This window comes from Microcaecilia unicolor, chromosome 4 (genome assembly GCF_901765095.1).
Source record: "Microcaecilia unicolor chromosome 4, aMicUni1.1, whole genome shotgun sequence".
NCBI classification, from domain to species: domain Eukaryota; kingdom Metazoa; phylum Chordata; class Amphibia; order Gymnophiona; family Siphonopidae; genus Microcaecilia; species Microcaecilia unicolor.
The window spans coordinates 43857270-43883996 of record NC_044034.1 but is presented as its reverse complement, the minus strand read 5'-3'; the positions used below and the strand labels follow the sequence as shown (position 1 = coordinate 43883996).

Below are 26727 nucleotides of genomic sequence, written 5' to 3'. Positions count from 1 at the left end.
GGAGATGGCCTGAGCCTATCTGGCCCATTCTGTGGCAGTGGGCGGAGCTTGCCACCATATTTGTGACCCCAAACATTTGCAGATGCTATTGAAAACAATTGCAAACTTGTGAGGTTTATGATTGCCTATGTGTGTGTTTTTTTTTTTTTTGAAATCTTCCCATATTCATTGTGGATATCCAGACAACCTGACTGGCTGGAGTGACTCCGGGACCAGGTTTGGGAACCACCAGTACATGAATTCAAAATGTCTCCATTGCTTTAGGTAGAATTATGATCAACATTTGGTTTCTCATACTTAAAGATATTAATTGTTGACAATGTTAGGATACCAAGAAGAACCCTGAAGTCTCCTTTACGTTTTACTTCCCAGTGCTTAGTTTACTGATTCACAATTTCAACTTTAGGAACATCATACGTTGCCTAAATGTTAACATGCAATACTGACTGCAGAAGTACATAGTCATGCTTCTCAAGTATTTTGATTGTACTGTGTGCTGCTTACACATTGGATAAAGTGTTCCAACATTAGTAATCAGTCTTAAAACCCAATGGTTAGGAGTATTAATAATCCTCTTTTACAACAGTCTTACTACAAACTGACACCCACACAGGATTTGTCCTCTCATGCTCCTCTTTCCCCCTTCCACTACACAAACGTTAAGTAATGCAGCTATGCTATACCTGTCTTTTTTGTTTTTTTTTCTTCTGCAAAGTTAGCGGTGCCTAGCTCAGTTGTTACTAGTATTACAAATATGCAAGAACACAGCTTGCTATACTTCTTTTCAATGGACAGAATACTTGATGTACACTGCCTAGAATTGTGGATAAATACATATCAAACTATTGTACTTACACCAGTGGAAGAAAAACATTTCAATAGCATTTTAGAAACTTGATATTTCACAATAAACACAGTCAAAAATGTTACGCTTTAACATAAAATATTTATTAAGGTGGTTTAGCAGGATACTAAACTTCTAAAATGGATTAAAGACCCTTCCTGTAAATTAAAAACAAAAAGTTGTATAAAATGAGTAGCCTGAACACATCTGAAGGCAGATTTTAGATAGAACATACAAATTGAAATTGAGATGTCCAGATTGGACGTCAAATTCTAGTAGTATTTTAGGAAAGGATCTGCCAATGTAGAGCTTTTTCTAAAATGATACAGGAAAGATCATGTATGTGATGGTTATGTAAAGTGGGAGCAGCCACTTTAGAAATGTAAAAATCTAAAATCATCAATGGAGCAACACGGCAAGATATGCAGCTAAAAGTTGGAATATCAGAACCTAGATGTGTAAATGCTAACCAATAGAGCTATATGTCTGAAATTCTGGAAACCTACACATCTTTATTCTTCTAATTAGATGCAGAGCCTGCTACTGTTCAGCATAATTGTGAGGGGGAGGGGTGAAAGAAACATTAAGGGATTGAGGGGATGACCTCCCCTAATCCCTTTAGTAGAATGCTGCCCAAAACAAGCACTTTTCCAGAAACTACATGTACCCTGCAGCAGATATGAATTCCCATTCAGAAATGGGGAATACATGTGTGTTATTCCATCCCCCCCCCCCCCCCCACGTTCTGTCATACATATGTTGCAGATTTCAACATATAAATTCCTCCTTTCTAGGTATATCTGAGATACATGGGCAAATGCCATTATTTACATGTGTAAAATCATCAATAGGTTTCTAAAATGATATGTCTTTGAAACTCTGCATTAAAAAAACATTCAACAGGCTTAATATATGAACCTTGACCCATCACATACACCTTTTACACAGGATATTTCTTAGAGAAAGTGTAAAGCTTGTGATAATAAAACCATGAATGTTACATACTTACAGATAAATTAACCAGATCTAGCTGTACATTAAATTAGATTTAGTCAATACAGTAATTTTGTTAATTATAAAAAAGTATATTATATTTACATACATCATAAAAATGATAAATACATAGAAAGACATTTAGTTTGCAACAAAATACAGTTCTTTTCTGAACGTTACATTCTGGTATCTCACAATTCTTCTGAGAGCAGTGATTTCTAAAGGTGGTCATTTTTTGGCTCGCAGTTTTTGCAATGTTCTCTGTAGGTAAAAGTAGAATTTGTAAATATTGTAAACAAAGATTGCTAAAATAAAGGATAAAGTATAATATCATTATTTATAATTTGTGACTGAAGACAGAACAGGTTGAGTACATTGATTTTTCCTAGATTTCTATGGCACTACAGTTAGAAGAAATATGGCAAAGCTAGAAACTCCAAAACCTCTGGTTCATAGGGTAACCAACAAGGAAATTTCCTTACTATCAATTCCAGTTCTGTTAACACCCATAGGGACAAAGGAGAGATGCAGGACAAGGATGATATAAGGCTACAGAGAAGCAATGCTGGACATGGGTAGGGGCATAGGAACACAGAGGAGCAAAGCTGGATATGAATACGATCTTAAAAGGGCAATGGTAGACATGGGGGGTGGGAAGTTATACGGACACAGAGACAAGATCCTGAACATTGGGGAGGATATGTACACAGAAGGTAGATGCAGAACTTGGGGAAAACATAAAGACAGACATATTGGTGATGCTGGATATGGAGAGGGGAATAGGGACAACACAGAGGGGTGATGCTGGACAGGAGAAGATGGTTGATGACCATGGAGAGAGAGAAGAAATATAAAATGGTCAGGAAACCATTGCTGGCAAGGGAATTAAAAAAAGATGGAAGATTTACAGGGGTGTGGGCCTGGGTGGGCCCAGGCCCACCCTAACTACCCCCAATCTAACATCCCTTGCTACCTTTCCTCCCACGGGTCCAGGTCTGGCCATCCGAGATCGTTGCCTGCCTCTTCCTTCTCCTCCTCGCTGCTTCTGCAGTTGTCTGCAGCTTTCTTTCTTGGGCCGTCGCTGGCAATTCACACAGACATTTGCCTGTGCCGTGTTCGGCCCTCTCTGATGCAACTTCCTGTTTATGTAAGGGCCAGATGGATGCAGCAGGAGGAAATGCCTGTGTGAATAGCTGCCAGCGATGGTCCAAAAAAGAAAGCTGCAGGCCCTGCAGCAGCGGCGGAGAGGAGCAGAAAGAGACAGGCAATGCTCCTGGATGGCTGGACCTGGACCCGCAGGAGGAAAGGCAGTGAGGGATGTTGGATTAGGGCAGGCAGTGCTGGACGTGGGGGGGAGGAGGGGGCTGGTGGAAAGGGAGCGAGATGATGGACATGGGCGGAAGAGAAGGGGATAGGATGGAAGGGAGGGGATAGGATGGAAAGGAGAGAACTACTGGATATGGGAGGAAGAGGAGGAGGGGATCTGGATGGAAGGGAGAGAGCTGCTGGACATGGGAGGAAGAGGGGGCTGAAGGGAAGGGACAGAGCTGCTGGATGTGGGAGGAAGAGGAGGAGGGGAGCTGAAGGGAAGGGAGAGAACTGCTGAAACAGCACAAGGAGGAAGGGAAACAGAAATAACAGACCAAGGAGATGAAGGAAAAGGGGATCAAATACTGAACCTACAGTGGGAGGGTGGGTAGGTAGGTAGGTAGGTGGGTAAGCAGGAAATCAAGCAAGCCTGATGCTGGAAAGGTGAATGAGTGAGGAGAAGCTGGATGAGGTAGGGTTAGAGAGGATAAAGACATACAGACACTGGGGACGAAGAGAGGGGAGAAGCTGAACAGGGAAATATAGGGACATACGAACATGGGAGATACTGAACATGGAGGAAGATAGAGGTACAGAGATAGAAGAAGATGGATAGTGTACACGGAGAGAGTAGAAATATCGATTCCCACTTCAGGCACAGGCAGCTCCTTGTGACTCTGGGCAAGTCACTTAACCCTCCATTGCCCCAGGTACAAATAAGTACCTGTATACAGTATGTAAGCCGCATTGAGCCTGCCATGAGTGGGAAAGCGCGGGGTACAAATGTAACAAAAAAAACATGGAGAGAAGACCTTGGTGAGTGAGTTAAGAGAAGACAGAAGGATGTAAAAACCAGAGCCTGGGACCAACATGATTTGAAAAATAAAATGACCAGACAACAAAAGGTAGAAAAAATAAATTTATTTTTCTATTTTGTGATTAAAATATGTCAGATTAGATATGTACATACTGCCAGAGCTGGTGTTAGATATGTTTGGGGCCCAAGGCAGAAATTTGGGAGGGGACCCCACAACTTACTAACAGGTTGTACCTTCTTCAGCTTCCGGCTGGCCTGGGGTTCTCTCTGGCTAGGGGGACAAACACAGTTGCTCTAGTTGTATCCCCCCTATCATCATCTCTTGCATGTGCTATCATTATATTTTGCACAGTATAGGAGAAAATGCATCTCTTTGTATTTCTCTGTGCTGTGCTACATGCAAGGTCTGGTCTCTAGGCATTTCGATTTAATTTGTTTATGGTTTGTGGTCATTCTGTATTTGGCATTTGTGTTCTGTGTGTGTGACCAAAGTATTTTGTTAGCATGAATTTTCTATGTTGTATTCTATAGTAATTTCGCTTGTTCAGTTTTCTATTGATTGTTTAGGGCCCCACTGTAATATTTAGGGCATATTTTGGGGGAAGCATGCAACATAGTAACATAGTAAATGAAGGCAGATAAAGACCTGTACAGTCAATCCAGTCTGCCCAACAAGATAAACTCATTTTACATGGTATGTGATACTTTTTATGTATACCAGAGTTTGATTTGTCCTTGCCTTTCTCAGGGCACAGACCGTTGAAGTCTGCCCTGTACTGTTCTTGTACTAAGTTCAGAAGCTAACATCGAAGCCCCTTAAAATTTACTCTCCAGCCCATCCCTATCTATTCAGTCATGATCAAGGCATAGACTGTAGAAGTCTGCCCAGCTCCCATTGTGTGTGTTGGAGGACTGTGGCTCAGTGGAGAATGAAGAGTGCACCCTCTTGTATTTCCCCTAGCTCTCAATGTGGCCTACAGCCACTGAGGCCAGCACTGCTACTCCCATTGAAGTTATTGGGAGTGGGATAGGTGTGCAGTAGGGGCGTGGGCAGGTGTTTCTCTAGTGCCCATCCATCCATCCATATACACACACACACACACACATATATACAGTGGGGGAAATAAGTATTTGATCCCTTGCTGATTTTGTAAGTTTGCCCACTGACAAAGACATGAGCAGCCCATAATTGAAGGGTAGGTTATTGGTAACAGTGAGAGATAGCACATCACAAATTAAATCCGGAAAATCACATTGTGGAAAGTATATGAATTTATTTGCATTCTGCAGAGGGAAATAAGTATTTGATCCCCCACCAACCAGTAAGAGATCTGGCCCCTACAGACCAGGTAGATGCTCCAAATCAACTCGTTACCTGCATGACAGACAGCTGTCGGCAATGGTCACCTGTATGAAAGACACCTGTCCACAGACTCAGTGAATCAGTCAGACTCTAACCTCTACAAAATGGCCAAGAGCAAGGAGCTGTCTAAGGATGTCAGGGACAAGATCATACACCTGCACAAGGCTGGAATGGGCTACAAAACCATCAGTAAGACGCTGGGCGAGAAGGAGACAACTGTTGGTGCCATAGTAAGAAAATGGAAGAAGTACAAAATGACTGTCAATCGACAAAGATCTGGGGCTCCACGCAAAATCTCACCTCGTGGGGTATCCTTGATCATGAGGAAGGTTAGAAATCAGCCTACAACTACAAGGGGGGAACTTGTCAATGATCTCAAGGCAGCTGGGACCACTGTCACCACGAAAACCATTGGTAACACATTACGACATAACGGATTGCAATCCTGCAGTGCCCGCAAGGTCCCCCTGCTCCGGAAGGCACATGTGACGGCCCGTCTGAAGTTTGCCAGTGAACACCTGGATGATGCCGAGAGTGATTGGGAGAAGGTGCTGTGGTCAGATGAGACAAAAATTGAGCTCTTTGGCATGAACTCAACTCGCCGTGTTTGGAGGAAGAGAAATGCTGCCTATGACCCAAAGAACACCGTCCCCACTGTCAAGCATGGAGGTGGAAATGTTATGTTTTGGGGGTGTTTCTCTGCTAAGGGCACAGGACTACTTCACCGCATCAATGGGAGAATGGATGGGGCCATGTACCGTACAATTCTGAGTGACAACCTCCTTCCCTCCGCCAGGGCCTTAAAAATGGGTCGTGGCTGGGTCTTCCAGCACGACAATGACCCAAAACATACAGCCAAGGCAACAAAGGAGTGGCTCAGGAAGAAGCACATTAGGGTCATGGAGTGGCCTAGCCAGTCACCAGACCTTAATCCCATTGAAAACTTATGGAGGGAGCTGAAGCTGCGAGTTGCCAAGCGACAGCCCAGAACTCTTAATGATTTAGAGATGATCTGCAAAGAGGAGTGGACCAAAATTCCTCCTGACATGTGTGCAAACCTCATCATCAACTACAGAAGACGTCTGACCGCTGTGCTTGCCAACAAGGGTTTTGCCACCAAGTATTAGGTCTTGTTTGCCAGAGGGATTAAATACTTATTTCCCTCTGCAGAATGCAAATAAATTCATATACTTTCCACAATGTGATTTTCCGGATTTAATTTGTGATGTGCTATCTCTCACTGTTACCAATAACCTACCCTTCAATTATGGGCTGCTCATGTCTTTGTCAGTGGGCAAACTTACAAAATCAGCAAGGGATCAAATACTTATTTCCCCCACTGTATATATATATATATATATCAAAGTACAGGAGGAAATGCATATCTTTCTACTTCTCTGTTGTACTACATGCACGGTCTGGCTTCCTGGGGTTTCAGTTTAATTTATGTACATACTACTACTTATTTTTATTGCTCTACTAGACGTACGCAGCGCTGTACACTTCAACATGAAAAGACAGTCCCTGCTCGAAAGAGCTTACAATCTAAACAGGACAAATAAGGGATAAGGGAATTACTAAGGTGGGAATGATAAAACATACATGGAAATTGTACAAGTGAATAGGGGTTAGGAGTGCACTTTTAGCCTAGATTTGAAGATAGCCAGAGGTGGAGCTTGACATGCTGGCTCAGGAAGTCTATGCCAGGCATATGGTGCAGCAAGATAAAAGGAACGGAGTCTGGAGTTGGCAGTGGAGGAGAAGGGTACAGGTAAGAGAGATTTAACCAATGAATGGAGTTCCCGGGAAGGAATATACAGAGAGATAAGAGTGGAGAGGACTGAGGAGCTGCACAGTGAATGCACTTGTACGTCAATAAGAGGAGTTTGAACTGTATGCAGAAATGGATAAGGGAGCTGAGAGGGCTAATATGAGCATAGCAACACTGGCGGAAATTAAGTTGTGAAGCCGAATTTTGAACAGATTGAAGGGGAGAGAGATGGCTTAGTGGGAGGCCGCAAGTTGCAATAGTCTAAGCGAGAGGTGATAAGAGTGTGGATAACGGTTTTGGTAGTGTGCTCAGAAAGGAAAGGATGAATGTTGGTGATAATAGAGAAACGACAGGTTTTAGCAGTCTGTTGGATATGTGCAGAAAAAGCGACAGAGGAATCAAAGATAACCCAAGGTTACGACTTGATGAAACAGGGAGGATGAGAGTGCTATCCACAGAGATAGAGAATGGAGGAAGAGAAGCGGTGGGTTTAGGGGGAAAGATAAGAAGCTCAGTCTTGGTCATGTTTAATTTCAGATGGTGGGAATAGGATCAGAGGAACAGGTAAGTGGGTTTGGAGGAGAAAAGAAAATGTGCAGTTTTCTCTTCAGTAATTTCAGAAAAGGAAGAAAAGAAGGCAGGGGTTGAAGTAGGGTTGAGAGAATGGACTGAAGGAAGGAGAGGTGGAGGTGACTTGGTTGAGAATTCAAGGTTAATCTTGTAAAACTTATCATGAAAGTACTCAGCCAGAGTCTGGGAAGAAAGTGAAGGGGGAGTTGGATGTGAAGGAACTTTGAGGAGAGAGTTCAGTGTGGAACAGAGACACCGAAGGTTTGAACCAAGCGAGTTTGTCAACTGGATGTAGTAGTCCTGTTTGGCAAGTGAAGGAGCAGGCTGGAAGGAGGTCAGCAAGAATTTGAAATGTATAAAGTCAGCATGGACACTGAATTTCAGCCAAAGGCGTTCGGCAGATCGGGCACAGGAACGTAGATAATGGATTCTAGAGGTCAGCCAAGGCTGGGGTTTGGTACGCCTTACAGAACAGGGAATGGGAGGAGTGAGAGTATCCAGAGAAAAGAAAAACAGCGTCACTGACAGACTTGAATAACATAGTGGTTGACAAGAGATTTGAAACACTGGAGGACAGAGTAGAAGAGTCAATAGCCTGAAGATTCATAAATGTATTGGTGGAGATTGGACGGGACTGGTGGTGGGGGGGGGGGGGGGATGTTTAAGTGTGAAAGTTAGCAGATGATGGTCAGAGAGGGGAACAGCTAAGGTGCAGAAACTGTGGGGAAGACGATAAGATCAAGACAGTGGCCATTCTGGTGAGTAGGGGCAGTGGAGCACAGTTGAAGATTAAAAGAGGATGGTAAGGTGAGAAACTGAGAGGTGTAAGAATCAGAGGGATCATTAGTATGAATGTTAAAATCCCCAAGAATGAGGGAAGGAGATGAAGGTTCAAGAAGGAAGAAAAGCCACAAGTCAAAGTCAGTGAGAAAAGAAGAAAGGGATTTATCAGGGGGTCAATAAATAACAGCTACTCAGACAGGTAGAGGAGCGAATAGACAGAGTGGACTTCGAAGGAAGAAAAGCAGTGAGACAGAGGTGGAAGAAGAGGCTGAAATCTACAAGAGGGTGATAGTAGAAGCCTGACACCACCTCCACAGCCAAACGGGCAAGGAGTATGGGAGAAAAGGTAACTTCCATGACACTGAGCCATAGCTGAAGTAAAGTCTTCAGGGCAAAGCCAAGTCTCAGGGCAAGCAGATGGACAGTATGAGACATAAAGAGGTCGTGAATGTAGGAAAGTTTGTTGCAGACAGAGCAGGTATTCCACAGAACACATGAGAAAGGCAGCGAAGGGAGAGGAAAGGAACAGAAATTAGATTGGAGACATCATTGTGTGACCTGCACAAATAGGATGAGAGATGATGTGGAGGACCAGGACTGGGATTGATATCCCCAGTGGAGAACAGGAAAAGGAAAGTATGAGAAAGAGTAGGAAAGGCATGACGATAACAACGAAGATGAGATTTACTCAGACAGAATGGAGATGGTTGAATGAATGGAAGGAAATGTTAAAGGTTGAGAGCTGAGAAGGAAGACAAAAGGGATGGTGAGATAATGAAAGCAGAAGGTGAGCAATGTGTTCCAGCAGTATACAGTGGTTTCAGATGGAGAAAGAGATTAGTAAGGGAAAGTACTAAGAAGAGAAACTGTACTGGAGCCATAAGAAATAGCAGAGAAAAAATACAAACAGTTTAGAGAAGATGTTTCGGTAGCTGGAGTGAAGGCCCTGGTTGGACTTGGGAGTCACTCCAGAGAAGGCTGTGAGGATATGCAGATGGGTTGCAAGTCCTCCACAGCACCTGGAAGGCAGCTGGTGGAAGCACTAGGCACCTGGAACGGAAGCCCTGGGTGGATTGGGATGGACCTGGGAGTCACCCCAGAGAAGGCTGTGAGGATATGCAGATGGGCTGCAAATCCTCTTCAGCACCTGGAAGGCAGCTGGTGGAAGCACTAGGGCACCTTGGACGGAGGCCCAGGGTGAACCTGGGAGTCACCCAAGAGAAGGCTGTGAGGATATGCAGATGGCTGCAAGTCCTCCACAGCACCTGTTTCTAGTTTGTGGTCATTTATTCTGTTTGCAGACTTGTGTTCTGTGTGGGTGACTGAGCCCAGGTATTCCATTAGCATGAATTTTCTATGTAGCATTTGGCTTATTCAGTTTTCCCAAAAGATATATTGATATTCTAGGGTCCACTGTAATATTTAGGGCACTACCTTTTCATAGCTAGGGACTTTGTTTTGTCAGTTAGTGCTGGCATGGTACATTTGCTCTAGGTCTCGAATGTCTTTTTTTGTGGAGTTTTGTATTGCACCTATTACTGAGAAAGTTAGTGTTGTTACCGAGATTACACTAGAATCAGACATTTCTTCATATGGTGAGTTTATGGGAAAATGTCCTAGCTCTGTTCTGCACCCACTGTTGGGGGACTATGGCTTAATGAGGGGTGTACACCCCCTTGTACTTCCCTGGCCCTCAATTTGGCCTGCAGGTACTAAAAGTCTGCCTTGCCATCCTCACTGCAGATGTTCGAGGAAGGGTGGTGTGGGGCAGAGCATGTGTGCATCAGGTGGTGGATTTGTATTTTTGAAAAAGTTGACAACCCTAGTGCCTGCCCACCCCATTTGTTGGCCCACCCAAGAAAAGCCTTCTGGCTACAACCCTGTCTGGAAGGTGAAAAAAGGAATTATAAAATGGCAGACAATTTTTCCTGTGTCATCGCAATATTTTTGAGAAGCTGTCCTTTCTCATCTTCCTGCCTCCACCTAGTTCTCTGATCTCTAGTTATTCAAAACTTTATTTACATGTGTGAATAATGATCTGAAAACTGTTGCAACAATTTTACCTTATATTTTCCCTAGATATGTTCTTTTATTAACTTCTCCCTTGATTTGATGGTTGCTATACAGAGCAATGTCTACTAGCTTACATACACTATTCTTTTAAAATAAAAAATTTTAAAAAGAAAATCAAAAGAAAAAGGGTAACATTTTACATAAGGACAACTAAAGCTGTAAGTTAGAAGGTGAAAGATGAACTACTATATTACATGAGAAAGTAAGCATGAGTTTAATCTCAAATTTAAAGAGTCAAAATTGGTTACCTTTTGAAATTCTTTTGCCTTTTCCCTGTTCTTGGCATAGGATTCTTGCCTTGCTTTCTCATTTTTCTTGGTTTTTACTTCATTTAATTGATTATATAGCCTGCAATGCAATAAAACAAAGTTATTCATCCTTAACAGGTATTCTTGGAGGACAGCAGGATGAATATTCTTATATGTGAGTAGCATAATCTGATGGAGCCTACGCAGGAATGTCACCCATATTCTAGAAGGTTTTGGCAGCATCGCACTTCCTGCTTGTTGCTGACGCATGGGACCAGTCAGATTAATACGTATTGCTAATAGAATTCAACTTCTACGGGAGGTGGGTGGATATGTAAGAATATTCATCTTATCTTTTGTATTTCCCTATGGTACAAATGATTTTTCCTCTACATCGTTGGCATACTTTTCTTTTCCATGTGCTATTTTATTGAATTGTAAGCCACCCTGATATACTCTCAGGAAGGGCATTATATTAATTTTTAATAAATTATAAACCATCCTGCTGTCCTCAAGAGAAAATCTGCTACAGGTAACTGTTTTCTTTAAGGACAAACAGAATGAAAATATTCTTACATGTGGGAATCCCTGGCTACCTGCCTTAATTTAAAAAAATAATAGGGAAGAACAAGGCCTGCAACAGGCAGGGCTCAGAGCACCAAACCAGAATTGTCAAACAACAATAGACCAAGCAAACCTAAATAGGAGGAACTGGATTTTAGACCCCAAAGATATTCTGAAAGACTAATTAACCAAAACCGACCATTGCATAAGGAGTTCTGATCCAAACAGTAATGAAATGTGAATGTGTGGACTGCTGACCACATTCCAGCTCTGCAAAATTTCCTCTATGGAGGTGATCTCAAGTGGTCTACTGACACATCTATGGCTCTGCCATTATTTTTTTATTTTTGTTACATTTGTACCCCGTGCTTTCCCACTCATAGCAGGTTCAATGCGGCTTACATATTATATACAGGTACTTATTTGTACCTGGGGCAATGGAGGGTTAAGTGACTTGCCCAGGGTCACAAGGAGCTGCCTGTGCCTGCAGTGGGAATCGAACCCAGTTCCCCAGGACCAAAGTCCACCACTCTAACCACTAGGCCACTCCTTAACATTCTATGTAGAAGCCTGCCCTTGCAGCCGCGCAGGCTTCTGTTTCTGTGAGTCTGACGTCCTGCACGTACGTGCAGGACGTCAGACTCACAGAAACAGAAGCCTGCGCGGCTGCAAGGGCAGGCTTCTACATGGAATGTTGCTGGTGGAATAGCAACATTAACATTCCATGTAGAATCTCCAATAGTAGCAACAGAATCTCCAATAGTAGCAACATTCCATCTAGAATCTCCAATAGTAGCAACATTCCATGTTGTTGTTACATTTGTACCCCGCGCTTTCCCACTCATAGCAGGTTCAATGCGGCTTACATATTATATACAGGTACTTATTTGTACCTGGGGCAATGGAGGGTTAAGTGACTTGCCCAGAGTCACAAGGAGCTGCCTGTGCCTGCAGTGGGAATCGAACCCAGTTCCCCAGGACCAAAGTCCACCACTCTAACCACTAGGCCACTCCTTAACATTCTATGTAGAAGCCTGCCCTTGCAGCCGCGCAGGCTTCTGTTTCTGTGAGTCTGACGTCCTGCACGTACGTGCAGGACGTCAGACTCACAGAAACAGAAGCCTGCGTGGCTGCAAGGGCAGGCTTCTACATGGAATGTTGCTGGTGGAATAGCAACATTAACATTCCATGTAGAATCTCCAATAGTAGCAACAGAATCTCCAATAGTAGCAACATTCCATGTTGTTGCATTTGTACCCCACGCTTTCCCACTCATAGCAGGTTCAATGCGGCTTACATATTATATACAGGTACTTATTTGTACCTGGGGCAACGGAGGGTTAAGTGACTTGCCCAGAGTCACAAGGAGCTGCCTGTGCCTGCAGTGGGAATGGAACCCAGTTCCCCAGGACCAAAGTCCACCACGCTAACCACTAGGCCACTCCTTAACATTCTATGTAGAAGCCTGCCCTTGCAGCCGCGCAGGCTTCTGTTTCTGTGAGTCTGACGTCCTGCACATACGTGCAGGACGTCAGACTCACAGAAACAGAAGCCTGCACGGCTGCAAGGGCAGGCTTCTACATGGAATGTTGCTGGTGGAATAGCAACATTAACATTCCATGTAGAATCTCCAATAGTAGCAACAGAATCTCCAATAGTAGCAACATTCCATCTAGAATCTCCAATAGTAGCAACATTCCATGTTGTTGTTACATTTGTACCCCGCGCTTTCCCACTCATAGCAGGTTCAATGCGGCTTACATATTATATACAGGTACTTATTTGTACCTGGGGCAACGGAGGGTTAAGTGACTTGCCCAGAGTCACAAGGAGCTGCCTGTGCCTGCAGTGGGAATGGAACCCAGTTCCCCAGGACCAAAGGCCACCACTCTAACCACTAGGCCACTCCTTAACATTCTATGTAGAAGCCTGCCCTTGCAGCCGCGCAGGCTTCTGTTTCTGTGAGTCTGACGTCCTGCACATACGTGCAGGACGTCAGACTCACAGAAACAGAAGCCTGCGCGGCTGCAAGGGCAGGCTTCTACATGGAATGTTGCTGGTGGAATAGCAACATTAACATTCCATGTAGAATCTCCAATAGTAGCAACAGAATCTCCAATAGTAGCAACATTCCATGTTGTTGCATTTGTACCCCACGCTTTCCCACTCATGGCAGGTTCAGTGCAGCTTACATATTATATACAGGTACTTATTTGTACCTGGGGCAACGGAGGGTTAAGTGACTTGCCCAGAGTCACAAGGAGCTGCCTGTGCCTGCAGTGGGAATGGAACCCAGTTCCCCAGGACCAAAGTCCACCACGCTAACCACTAGGCCACTCCAGCTGTAATGTGACCCTTAAGTATCAGCCAAGCCTGGGCATATGTAAAGGAGATGCAGTCCACTAACCAATTAGAAAGTGTGCGCTTCCTGATAGTTAGCGCCCATCCTGTTTGGGTTAAAAAACAAAACCCAAACCCCCACCCCAAAACAAACATAAAGCTGGGTGCACTTTCTATGGGCTTCAGTCCACTCCAGATAGAAGGCCAAGGTTCTCTTGCAGTCCAAGGCGTGTAGTGCGCTTTCACATTTGTGGGCATGAAACTACGGGAAGAATGGCAGTAGAATAACTGACTGGTTATGATGGAACTCCTACACTACCCTAGGAAGGAGGTTAGGATATGTATTGTTCAAAACCTTAGTATAAAGTGGATCAGCTATTAGTGCCTGGAGCTCACTGACCCTGCACACAGAAATGACCACCACTAAAAATAGGACCAGATGAAGGTATCCAGTGGATCAAAAGGTGCTTTCATCAGCTGGGTTAAAACACTGAGATCTGTTGACACTGCAAGGGCTTTCATGGGAGGCTTCAGTGGAATCAGGCTCGGCATGAAACAATCAAGGGTTCAACAGAGATGGGTTTACTTTTTACGTGATGATGATGATGATGATGAGTGCCCATTGCACCAAGTAAATAGTCTGTTGAACACTCAGCCTGTATCAACTGCAGAACAATTGGTGACATATTTCGAACAGAAAATAACTAAAATCAGACTAGAGCTAAACAAATCTTTTACATTAGTTGATTACTTTCTCAATCTTCAGGATTAATTACCATCTTGTTCTCATGCAGGCACATTTTGGTCCGCTTTTCATCCAATTACTATTGATCAGGTCAGTCACAACCTACTCAAATATACAAAATCACAATGCCTATTTGCACATGCCCTAGTTACCTACTCAGATCAGCTCCTAATCTATTCATCCGTTATTTACACTCAAATCTTACTCTGATACTATCTCAGGGTCTGTTCCCCTCTCAAAATGGCAATACTATCTTGACTCCCATACCAAAGAATACCCAAGCAAGCTTAAGTATAGTCTCCAATTATAGACCTGTGGCCTCAATTCCTCTACTGGTTAAAATTATGGAAGGACTTGTCATGCAACAACTAATGGAATATCTCCAACTCCATTCCATCCTGTACAGCTTAGAATCCTGTTTTAGACCCTCATAATACTAAAACTGTTCTTACTATCCTTAGCCAACTTCAGAAGAGAACCACAACAAAATATTAATACTTCAGTTTGATATGTCTAGTGTCCTTGACACTGTTGACCATAGTCTTCTAAATATCTTCGACCATTATGGAAATTGTGAAGATGTTCTGAAATGGTTCTTTGGCTTTCTAAAGTCCAGATCATATCACGTCAAACAATCAGGTGCAATTTCTTCAACATGGTCTCCTGATTGTGGAATACCTCAAGGTTCTCCTCTGTCCCCCATCCTGTTTAATATCATGATGATCCCCCTAGGTAATTTACTAGAAATAAATGGTCTTTCTTCATTCATTTACGCCGATGATGTCACCATTTATATTCCATTCTCTAAAGAATTATACGAAATAACGGACTTGATCAAATTAGGCATCACATTAATGGAATCACGGACATCTAATTTTAAATTAAAACTCAATACTGAAAAAAACTATGTTTCTAATATTAACTAACCCTCACCACCCTATAAATCTTAAATTTTACAATTAAAATATTAGGAATCACAATTTCTTACCCTTGAAACTTAAGTTTCTAAGGTGGTCTCAAGTGTCTTTAATTCACTTTGGAAACTAAAGAGATTAAGACCTTTTTTCACTAAATCAGTCTTTCGCACTTTGGTTCAATGCCTAGTGCTAACAAAATTTGACTACTACAATTCCATTTATGCAGGAATTAAAGGCGGCCTAATTAAAATATTACAAACTGCTCAAAATACGGCTGCACGCCTCATATGTAGATCACCTTGCTTTGCAAAAGCAACTCTTCTTCTAAATAACCTACACTGGATACCAATAAAAAAGAATATATTTCAAGTTCTGTGTTTTTATTCACCAAATTCTATATGGTTCTAATCCATCATATATACTACTACTACTACAAATCATTTCTATAGCGCTACCAGTCGTACGCAGCGCATGAACAATCTCACTGAAATAACCCCATGTAATGCCGTATCATAATCTAGAGAATATCTCATTCTGTATTTCTCTATTTGTAGGAATGTAATCTATAAAACAATTCACGCCAGTTTCTCATATCAAGGTACTAAAATTTAGAATTCTCTACCAAAAACAATTAAATGCACATATGATTACCTGTCCTTCAGAAACCTACAGAAAACTCATTTTTTAAATTTAGCCTTTCAGAAAACAAAGAATTCTATTTAAATATTATCCATTCATACAATTAATTTCACTTCTTCTTTCCTCCCTAATCCTGTCTAGCCCTAATTGGACCCATATCTATTCATCTTCACTTCTTTGTTTACAAACTTAATTTTGATTTAATCTTCTTCTCTATTCCATCTACCCTTAAGAACAGTTGCATCCAGGTTAATTCACCACAAAAGTTATATCTGTTTTACAAAGTCAATGTTATAGCATTATTTATTGTACTTTATAATCTCTTTATGTAATTTTTAATATGCATCATTCATTTAATTGTTTGTTATGTAAGCCACATTGAACCTGAGTCACTCTCAGCTAATGTGGGGTAAAAATGTAATAATAAAATAAGTTAAATCCTTCCTGAGTTCATCTTGAGAACTAATTATGAGACATGTAGAAAATACTTAAGCAGTTTTTGGATAGGACAAGAGAAGGGATCTACGGCCTTATCCTCATAAGAAATAGCCAAACTCATCTATTTAAAACCTTAAGATTTCCTAGTGGAATCGAGAGAGTTCGGAGAATCCACTACTAACCTCTCAATATCCAAGCCGTGGGGCCTAGGAACTGGAGATCAGGATGTAGAAGGAACTCCCCCCCCCCCTTCCTGAGTAATCAGAGATTAGAAGCACTCCAGTGTCCATGGATCTTTAGCGGCAAACTCCAGATACAGAGGGATCTAGATCTACCTTGGACAGTAATGTGTGATTAGGTGGTCCCTGAATCCTGCTCGAGTTTCAAGAGTTTTTTCCATGAGAAGTGTAGAAGGATAAGACCCTTCCTCCAACAAAGGAGAAAGGTATCCAAAACTAGTCTGTCACATGTGGGCATATGCATCCTTTAAGTCCAGAGAGCATAGCCAACTCCCCTTTTGAATCATGAGAATGAGAGTGGAATCGACCACCATGGAATGGTGAGGAAGCTGTTGCTTCTCCAATCCTGGAGTCTTCTGGACTATACACAAAGTTGACCTTTTTGATGACCTTCTGTGCAGAGATGGGTGTTTCCCATATCTTCATTTGTACCAGCTTCAGAATTCTGTACCTGGGCACTGTCACAGCCTGTTTCAAGGGATCATCAAACTGAGGATGAGCTCAGGGCAGAGATGTTGGACGTCCTTCAGTCTCCAAATCAAATGGGACAGACGTGGTCATTTCTCTTACAAAATCAAAGAATGAGAGCTCCTCTGGGGAAGACTGCCTCTCGTGCAGTGGGGAGGGCTCAGAGGGAAGACCAAGAAACCCCCTTTCCTCTGATAAGACCTCTGGTGCTTCCTCAGACACCCAGGAGCACTTGGAATACAACTTAAGTACTTGTCAGGAGACATCAGCATCTACCTTAAACAACCGACCTAAGGGTCGGGCCTGAGCCTGGGGTGTCAAAACACTGGGATCCACCACTATCAGGGGAGCTTTCCACCCTGAAGGCCTTGGTGTCAATGCACCACCTGCAGGTAGTGCACCGGCCTCCAGGATGGACTGAATTGCTTCCAGTCTTGACATTAATACCTTTGGTGCCAATGCCTCTTGCCAAGCAAAGAAGGAGCTCCTCCTGGAACCTGCCCATGAGCTGCTCCTTGAGGGCCGCCACTGAGACAGCCAGTGCAGTCACATCCTTCAGAGATACTCGAATATATTAGGGGCTGGGTCTCGGCTTCTTGCAGGCTAGTGCGCCCTGTTTGATGTCAAAGAGGGTGAGCTACCCTCACGTTGGGTTTTACCTTTGCTTTGCTGTGCTTCAAGGGGGAGCGATCTTGATGCTTTTTCTCCTCTGCCTGATGCACTTCATCAGCATTCCTTGAAGACAAATCCTTTCTGGTTACCAGGGTGGGACAGGAGGATGCCCAATCCTGACTCTACTAAAGCTTGATGCTGAGGAAGGCTGAGACCCCTCTATGCTGATGCTTTGCCAGGTTCGATGCAGCTTCTGGAGTCATAGTGACCGGTGCTCCTAATACAGACATTGATGGCCCAGACTCTATGCTAAAAATCCTTTTGCGCTCCCTCTCATGACTTCTGATACTCTTGACATCTGCAAACAGATTTTACAAGAAAAGGAATCATGAATGGACCCCAGGTGTTGCAGGCACCAGTTGTGCGTCTGTGAAGGACATGGTCCTGTTGCACTGGGTGCTCTTCTTAAAGCCTGGGAACTTTCTGGGAAATATCTGCAAAAATAACTGTGGTAAAATCTAATGGCAGGATTTTGACAAAAATATAACTCAGCTGGGTGCCTGAGTCTAAGAGGGCCTAGCAGGCTGTAGAACAGAAACAAAACACCTTTAAAAATGCTGAAAAAAACATAACTAAGAGAGAAACTACCAGGTGATGTGGCCTATGCAAAAGGACTTGCACACTAATAATGCTTTTTGAAGAAACTGATACACTTGATGAAAGGTCTGCCTTGTTCCATAGAAAAAGAAGAAATGAGCTGGTCCCAGTGCAACAGCGACAGGTGAGTAGATGCGTGCATGCACAGTGTGACACTGCCAGAAGCTTGTACAAGATATGCTAGGTAGCGTTCTTGTGTGGGCTCCGTTGGACACCACCACCCATCTTGCTTGTCCTTGGAGAAAAAGTTGTTAAATGTTTCAGATTAACAATTTAATTCTGACCTATGGAGAAAGCGTATCTCTTATATACATGGGCACTCAAGTCTAGCAGCCATTAGAAATATGTTCAGACCAATATATTAATACAGATAAAAACTCAATGATTGTGCATCCAGATCTTGGAAATGATTTGTGTTTTGCAATTTACTTGGGCCATTTTTCCTACCTTAGTGTTCTCTGGTACATCTGTACTTCGACAGACTTTCTGTCCTCAGGAGTGCACACTTTGACTTCGCCAACTTTCTTCAACTGACAACCTGCTGGAGTTTGTAAACAATTGTCACAAATTGAATACAGTGAAAAACAGATTCAGGCTTTTTAAGCAAACTAGGCCTGTAAAATCATAGGACCTCTCAGACCTGATATTTCACTGAAGAAATGTGACAGCCTGATTAAACTAATAAAGCTTGGCAGAGTTACAAAGTTGCCAAGGATTGTGTACAGCTGGACATAGGCATGCTGAGAAACTTCATAAGAAATAATTGGGCAAAGATAAGGCCGGGTGCAGAAAAGTTAAATTTAGGGATGAGTGAAGCTTGGAGATAAGCAAACTTACTAAGGTTGAAACTTGGCCATAATTGGATGTATGTGCCAATTATGATGAAATTGCAGGTGGCCAAATGTATGGGCTAATAGCACAGAATAGTAGACAAACTATAAAAAGACACAATATAGGTGGAGAAGGCAGAAGAGAGATGATGACTGACTGCACTTGCTGTGTGTCGCGAAGCGCTGTTCCACCATGTTCTAGATATGAATGCCTAATTGCCTGTACTGCCTTTGGGTAAGATACTGATGCTAATAAACTACTGATAGTCTTATATCCACTGACTACCGGGTGTCTTTCTGATTATGTAGCCTGTTAGTGCCCAGACTGTGTAAAGCAGTCTGAGTGGATACAAGGTCAGAATAATTAATCATTTTAAGGGAATATGCAATCCTCTTCTGGGTAGTAGAAATCCTATTGCTTCCCCTGCCCAAAGCCTTTTTTATAGCCCTTAAGTTATTCAAGTTGCAACTTTGTGTCAGAATAAAGATATATATAAGCTGTTATTCAAATCATATGGCCGGGCTAAGAGGAAACATTCAGTTCACACTTCCTTTATGTTGTGATGAAGAAATGGACACTAGGTAATTTCTGCGCTGCTTAGTACATTATGGTCACGTGGGATATAAATATTTTAAATAAATACAAAAAAGTTCCTCCTATGGCCAACATGGGTCATGAATTCTGATGAAGAAATAATTAGTCAAACAGGAAGGAGCAAACACAGAAGCTTTTTCTGAATGAGGCACTACATGGTTTCAGGAAGCTTGCACAAGGCTGAAAAGCCTTTCACTTCTTGGTTGTTGATTCAGATCTAAGGTTACTAGTGACCTCCCACCTGTCCAGCAAGGAAGCCAGACACCACCCTCTTCCTTTCCATAACAAGTGTGCTAATCAGTCTGCCAGTGAGCAAATTTGTATTTGTACAGGGGCTGGACAATGATCAGAAGGGCATTTTATACACACAAATGCATAAAGCTATATGAAACACATAGAAAATTGCCATCTTTGCATCTGAAACTATTTTATAGTATTTTGTCTTCAATTTAGGTTATATCGGACAATGGTTGGATATGGCAGAAACTTTATAAATCATTTTCTGTGTGTAAATCCTGTTTTGCATGTGGAAAATGGCTCTTATAAAACTGTACATCTGAGATTTAATTATGTTTTCTATGTATTTTGTCTTCTCCTAAACCAAACCTAAATACTAACTTTAGAATGGATGGAGCATACAAATGAGGAATAGAAATTCATTTGTTTCACTCTTCTAATCAGTATAATCGTTGTTCCAGTGCAAGACCTATCAAACCATCATTTTCAAAAGTTTAATCAATATTTCAAACTCAAAACATTGTCCATATATCCACTGTTAGCGTGTTGACTCACACTACTCCATAAATAAATAAATTTTATTTTACACACTAATTTTCGTTCCTTGAGTCCTCCTAGACCAGTGGTTCTCAACCTTCTTTCTGACAGACAGATGTTTATGTGTGACACATCGAACACTAAAATTTACAGCTGAACAAAGAGCATCTAAATATTTAATTGTTTAACTAAGTTTAGTATGAATTTGCCTATCCCATATCAAAAAGCTACATGATCAGTCCCAGATTTCTCACTTGCCATACAACAAAACAAAAATATATTCAAATTCTAGCGTCGCCTCAGTAACAGCAACACAAAATACCTCCACTGCCAGATACTGTGAAGCAACACAAAAGCTTGCAAATATGCTACTCAAAACTATATAGCAAACAGAATCCATGGACAGCAGACCTGCAACATTTTCAGTTGGGGCTGGAAGCAGCAGTTATTATTGGAGGGTAGTGGAGAAGTAGAAACAGGGATCAGTTACAAGGAATTCAAGAACCTGACTCTCAAGATTACTGGTCTTTCCTTTACAACCATCAGTGTCTGCAAGCTGGGAACACAGGTTTGCTGCCTACACCAAAATGTTTGTGACACCTCCCACCTCTTGGGGACACACTGGTTGACAGCCGTTGCTCTAGACCAGTCCAGGTGCATGGGTATACCTATTAGCAGTTGGCGACAGTTTCTTTTCGCATCCCATTTAAGATACTCACAATTGCCCATCAGACCCTACATTCAGATCATGGCACCTTCTTTTTAACCCTGTTTATTCCTTATGCCCCCTTATGTTCATGCCATTCTTTTCAGCAATCTTTGCTGGTCATTCCTTCTCACTTAAAGATACCTTTGGACCACACAGGGCAGGCCTATTTTAGTGTTGTAGCATCCACACTTTTGAACACTCTTCCTCTATATATCCATCCAAATTTCCTTTCAGTGTTTTACAGCAACATTAAAGACCTACTACTATTCTTACTGTACACCGCCTTGAGTGAATTCCTTCAAAAAAGCGGTAAATAAAACCCATAGCATTCTCTCTGATTGCCACAAAATCAAAGCCCAAGGCATTGTTAATCTCAGATGGCAACAACTACCCTTTGTTTTTGCTGTTGTGTGGCATTACACCATCCTCCCTTCCTTGTGTGTCTTAATAGAATAATGTTTTAAGTTTGCTAAGAATATAAGAATAGCCATACTGGTCTGTCTAGGCCAATATCCTGTTTCCAACAGTGGCCAAGTCAGGTCAAAAGTACCTGGCAGAAACCCAAATAGTGGCAACATTCCATGCTACCAGTCCCAGGGCAAGCAGTAGCTTTACCATATCTGTCTCAACAGCAGACTATGGACTTTTCCTCCAGGAACTTGTGCAAACCTTTTTTAAACCCAGATATGCTAACTGCTGTTACTACATCCTCAGGCAAAGAATTCCAGAACGTTACTATTCGTTGACTGAAAAAAAAATTCCCTACTGTTTTAAAATTATTTCCATGTAACTTCATCGAGTGTCCCCTAGTCTTTGTACATTTGGAACAAGTAAAAAAAAAACAAAACATCAACTTGATTCACTTCTACTTGTTCTATACCATTCAGGATTTTGTAGAAGTCAATCATATCTCCCCCCATCCGTCTCTTTTCCAAGCTGAAGAGCCCTAACCTCTTTAGCCTTTCCTCATATGAGAGGAGTTCCATCCCCTTTATCATTCTGGTCGCTCTTCTTTGAACCCTTATTAATTCTGCTATATCTATTTTGAGATACAGTGACCATAACTGAACATAATGCTCAAGGTGAGGTCACACCATAGAGTGACACAGAGGCATTGCAGTATTTTCGGTCTTATTTATCATCCCTTCCTAAAATTTCCCAGCATCCTATTTGCTCTTTTGGCCGCTGCCACCGCACACTGAAGATTTCAGCGTGTTATCTACACCACCACCTAGATCTTTTTCTTGGGTGCTGACCCCCAAGGTGAACCTTAGCATCAGGTAACTATGATTCGGATTATTCTTTCCAATGTGCATCACTTTTCATTTGTCTACATTAAATTTCACCTGCCATTTGGATGCCCAGTCTTCCAATTTCTTAAGGTCTTCTTGCAATTTTTCACAGTCCATATGTGTTTTAACAACCTTGAATAGTTTTGTGTCATCTGAAAATTTACTCACCTCACTTATTCCTATTTCCATATCATGTATAAATATGTTAAACAGCACTGGTCCCAGTACTGATCCCTGCGGCACTCCACTATTTACCCTCCTCCACTGAGAGAAAATTACCATTTAACCCCCTACCCTCTGTTTTCTGTCCAATAACCAGTTCCTAATCCACACCAGAACACTGTTTCCTATCCCATGACTAATTTTCTCAGGAACTTCTTGAGGCACTTTGTCAAACGTTTTCTGAAAATCTAGATACACTACATTAACTGGCTCACCTTTATCCACATGTTTATACATGCCTTCAAAGAAATAAAGTAAATTGGTGAGGCAAGACTTCCCTTGGCTGAACCCATGTTGACTATCACAGTTCCAGAAATGTTATTAAGTATTCCATAGTAACAGGGAAATAATATATGAGAAAAACATATTCTCATGTAATAAAAAGACTACAATTAAGCAAATCATGGAAGAAAACAGTTGAAAAAACAAAATTATCAGCCTTTCAGAGAATCCATAGCTGAGAAGAGAAGAGAAAAATAATATAGAGAAAGAGGAAAGAAAAAGAAGGCGGAATATAGTACTAAGAAATTACAATTGAAATAACGAACATTAGGTGACAATAATGAAGTACAATATCTGCTCACCAAAACATCAACCACAGGTGTAATATGAAATAGCTTGTATTTAAATAAAAGATTGAAGATATTGGTCTAAAGAGGACTAGATTTGCTGCTTTCTTCTAGAACCAGACAATTTAGTTGCAGTAGATTCCAATTTATAGTAATATAACACAGAATGCCACCAAAAGTGAGGATTAAGTAATGAGACATCTTTCCAGTTGTTTAAAATCAGTTTGTGAGCAATCGTGATTAAAATATCTAGCAATCTTTGTTGATGGTTCGGTATAGTTATTGTAATAGCAGCTGATTTTAAAAAAATTAGATGACTCGAGAGTGGCATATCAAAATGAAAATTGCAGAAATGATGTTCCAAACCGATAGCCAGAATGGTTGTATCAAAGTACATTCATAAATCATATGAAGTTAACGTACAAGGTTGAAGTTTACAGTGCCAACATAAATTAGAAGGCAATAGTTCAGCAGTATGGAGTTTCCTTGGGGTTCAATCAGACTTGTGATATAAGAAAAACATTGATTGTAGTATGCCTCTAAAGGGATGCTAAACAAAACGGAAGACTGAAAGAAAGCCCTTCTGGCAAAGGAAACACTCTAGAGTTCAGTTTTTCTCCTTTATAATAATGCTAAAATTTATTACAGTAAATAAGTGCCAGAAATGGTGATGAGTTGGAGAAACTGAAACAAATCTCTGTAAACTTGGAAGATGTAATGGGGCAAGTTGATAAATAAAAGAGGAGCAAATCGACTGGACCGGATAGTATACATCCCAGAGTACTGACAGAACTGAAAAATTAACTTGCAGAACTATTGTTCATTTGTCATTTATCTTTAAAATCAAGCACAGTAGCAGAAGATTGGAGGGTGGCCAATTTAACACCAATTTTAAAAAGAGTTCCAGAGGTGATTCAGGAAATTATAGCCTGGTGAGCCCGATGACGTTGGACAAAACGGTAGAGACTATTATAAAGAACAAAATTATTGAGCATATATATATAGGCGTGGATTTGATGAGACAAAATGGACATGGATTTAGTCAAGAGAAATATTTTCTCACCAATCTAGTACTTTGCTTTGATGGGGTGAATAAAAAAGGTGAGCTGGTTGATACTCAGTGTGTATTTGGATTTTCACAAAGGTGTTTGACTAAGTACAAAACGGGGAATGACCACAGGATGTGGAGGAACACTCAGTCCCTACGATCGTTGATGATACGGATCTGGGAGTAGGGTAGGCTGACACTTCCAAAAATAGCAAGGGAGAGAATATGTCAGACATATAGAATTACGGAGTGGTGACCGCTAAACAGCAGAACAAGTTCAGTTTTTTTGTGTACTTAGAAGGGGTTTTCCCCTTGATTAGTTTTACCCCTGACGTAGCCTGAGGGCGAAACGTGGCCACGTCGGGTATTGTTTTATTGTTCATTAAACTTTATTGTTTTCCATCATTCTGCTTTTATATTTTATTGCTAGAACAGAATCTGACAGGTTCCAAAGAGACAGAGAGATAGATTTTATTTTCCTTATACTAAAATTTGGCCTGAAATAAACAGTAATTCAATTTTCTGTAATACTGGGATAAAATAATTTTTATTGTAACCATTTATTTACTGTAATAAATTTTAGCATTATTATAAAAGAGAAAAACTGAACTCTAGAGTGTTTCCTTTGCCAGAAGGGCTTTCTTTCAGTCTTCCGTTTTGTTTAGCTTCCCTTTAGAGGCAAGAGGGTTGTTAATTGTTATTACAGTATGAAAGTAGTTTGATCTTAAACTCAGTCTTTCAATTAACATTAAAATGGATTAGATCTGATACATATTTTTAAAACTCTCTCTCTTCCCAGGCCCCTCGCCCCTCGCCACACAGCAGGGTTACCTACAATACGCAACATATTAAAAAAAAAAAGTTTGAATCCCATCTTCAACAAACTTACCACCAGGAGGAGAATGCCCCCTTTGCAGCAAAGATTCTTCTGTTCCATTTTTTGGAGTATTAGTAGTTCCTATTTTCCCAGAAGTGTCTCCTCTTTTTTTTATTCCTTCCAGTCTTTTGCATGATCTCATAATGAAATTAATTTTTCGTTTTAAGAATGCCTCCTGCAAACTCCCTGGAACATCTAGCTGCATGACTATAAAGAAAATACGAGTATTCTGATTACTGCAAACTGCACTTCAACTGTTCAACTGCTCTTACAGTATGTGCCACTTATTTAAACACATTTATACCCCACATTTTCCCACTAGTTGTAGGCTCAATGTGGCTTACACAAAACCGTAGGGCAGGTTACAATTCAGAAAATACAATTAGACAATGTAATGGTAAGATAATAATTGTATAGGTATTTATTGTAGCACAGGCATGGTTTGAGAGAATGGCTCATCTTATCAGGTGGGAGAGGATGCAAAGCATTAAAATTTAAACTATATAAAACAAAATGGGCTGCCATTTCTCAGCAAATCTACAGCTATGCTGCATGATGTAAATGTATAAAAATGGAAACTGCTTTTATTAAAATCACCTAATTTGACATACTGTAAGAATCTTACTAAGTGAATTGCCTTTTATCCAACAATTATTCTATACAGGTGTCTGCATCAAATTATTTCATAGAAATTGCTTAAAAGCACTATCTAAGAGGTCATACAGCAGCAACAATTACTCAATTTTGAATGAAATCTCAACAATCTACTGAAAATCGAACAATGAAATGTATATTCTCACAGGAACTTATAGTACCTTCTGGGATAAACTTTTTTTTTTTAATAATGACGAATTCTTGGTTGATGCTACAAAGCTCAATTATTTAGCTGATTCCATTATATAATATGGTTTCAGCTTGCACCACAAATCCACAAGACTCTCTTATACTACTACTACTTATCATTCCTATAGTGCTACTAGACATACGCAGCGCTGTACACTTGAAGATGAAGAGACAGTCCCTGCTCGACAGAGCTTACAATCTAATTAGGACAGACAAACAGGACAAATAAGAGATAAGGGAATTACTAAGGTGGGGATGATAAAATAAGGGTACTGAACGAGTAAAGGTTAGGAGTTAAAAGCAGCATCATAAAGGTGGTCATTTAGCCTAGATTTGAAGACAGCAGAGATGGAGCTTCACATACTGACTCAGGAAGTCTATTCCAGGCATATGGTGCAGCAAGATAAAAGGAACGGAGTCTGGAGTTAGCGGTGGAGGAGAAGGGTGCAGATGGAGGAGAAGGGTGCAGATAAGAGAGATTTACCCAGTGAATGGCGTTCCCGGGGAGGAGTGTAGGAAGCAGTACTTTTTTTGTAGAAAAAAAAGGTGCCGGTACTCATTATGGGCGGGGTCAACACA

At 41.4% G+C, this 26727-nt stretch overlaps 1 protein-coding gene across 1 annotated transcript in view; it reads right to left on the bottom strand.

Annotated features, from left to right (window-relative positions):
* Positions 1 to 959: 959 nt before the first annotated feature.
* LOC115468455 (centrosomal protein of 295 kDa-like) overlaps positions 960 to 26727 on the bottom strand; it is a 93418-nt gene continuing 67650 nt past the window's right edge. The window contains exons 12-15 of the mRNA XM_030200191.1: positions 25318 to 25512; positions 18837 to 18930; positions 10771 to 10870; positions 960 to 2098 (exon numbers count right to left, since the gene is read on the bottom strand). Of these exons, the coding sequence (XP_030056051.1) occupies positions 2066 to 2098; positions 10771 to 10870; positions 18837 to 18930; positions 25318 to 25512 (422 nt within the window). The 3' untranslated portion in view covers positions 960 to 2065. The remainder of the gene's footprint in view (positions 2099 to 10770; positions 10871 to 18836; positions 18931 to 25317; positions 25513 to 26727) is intronic.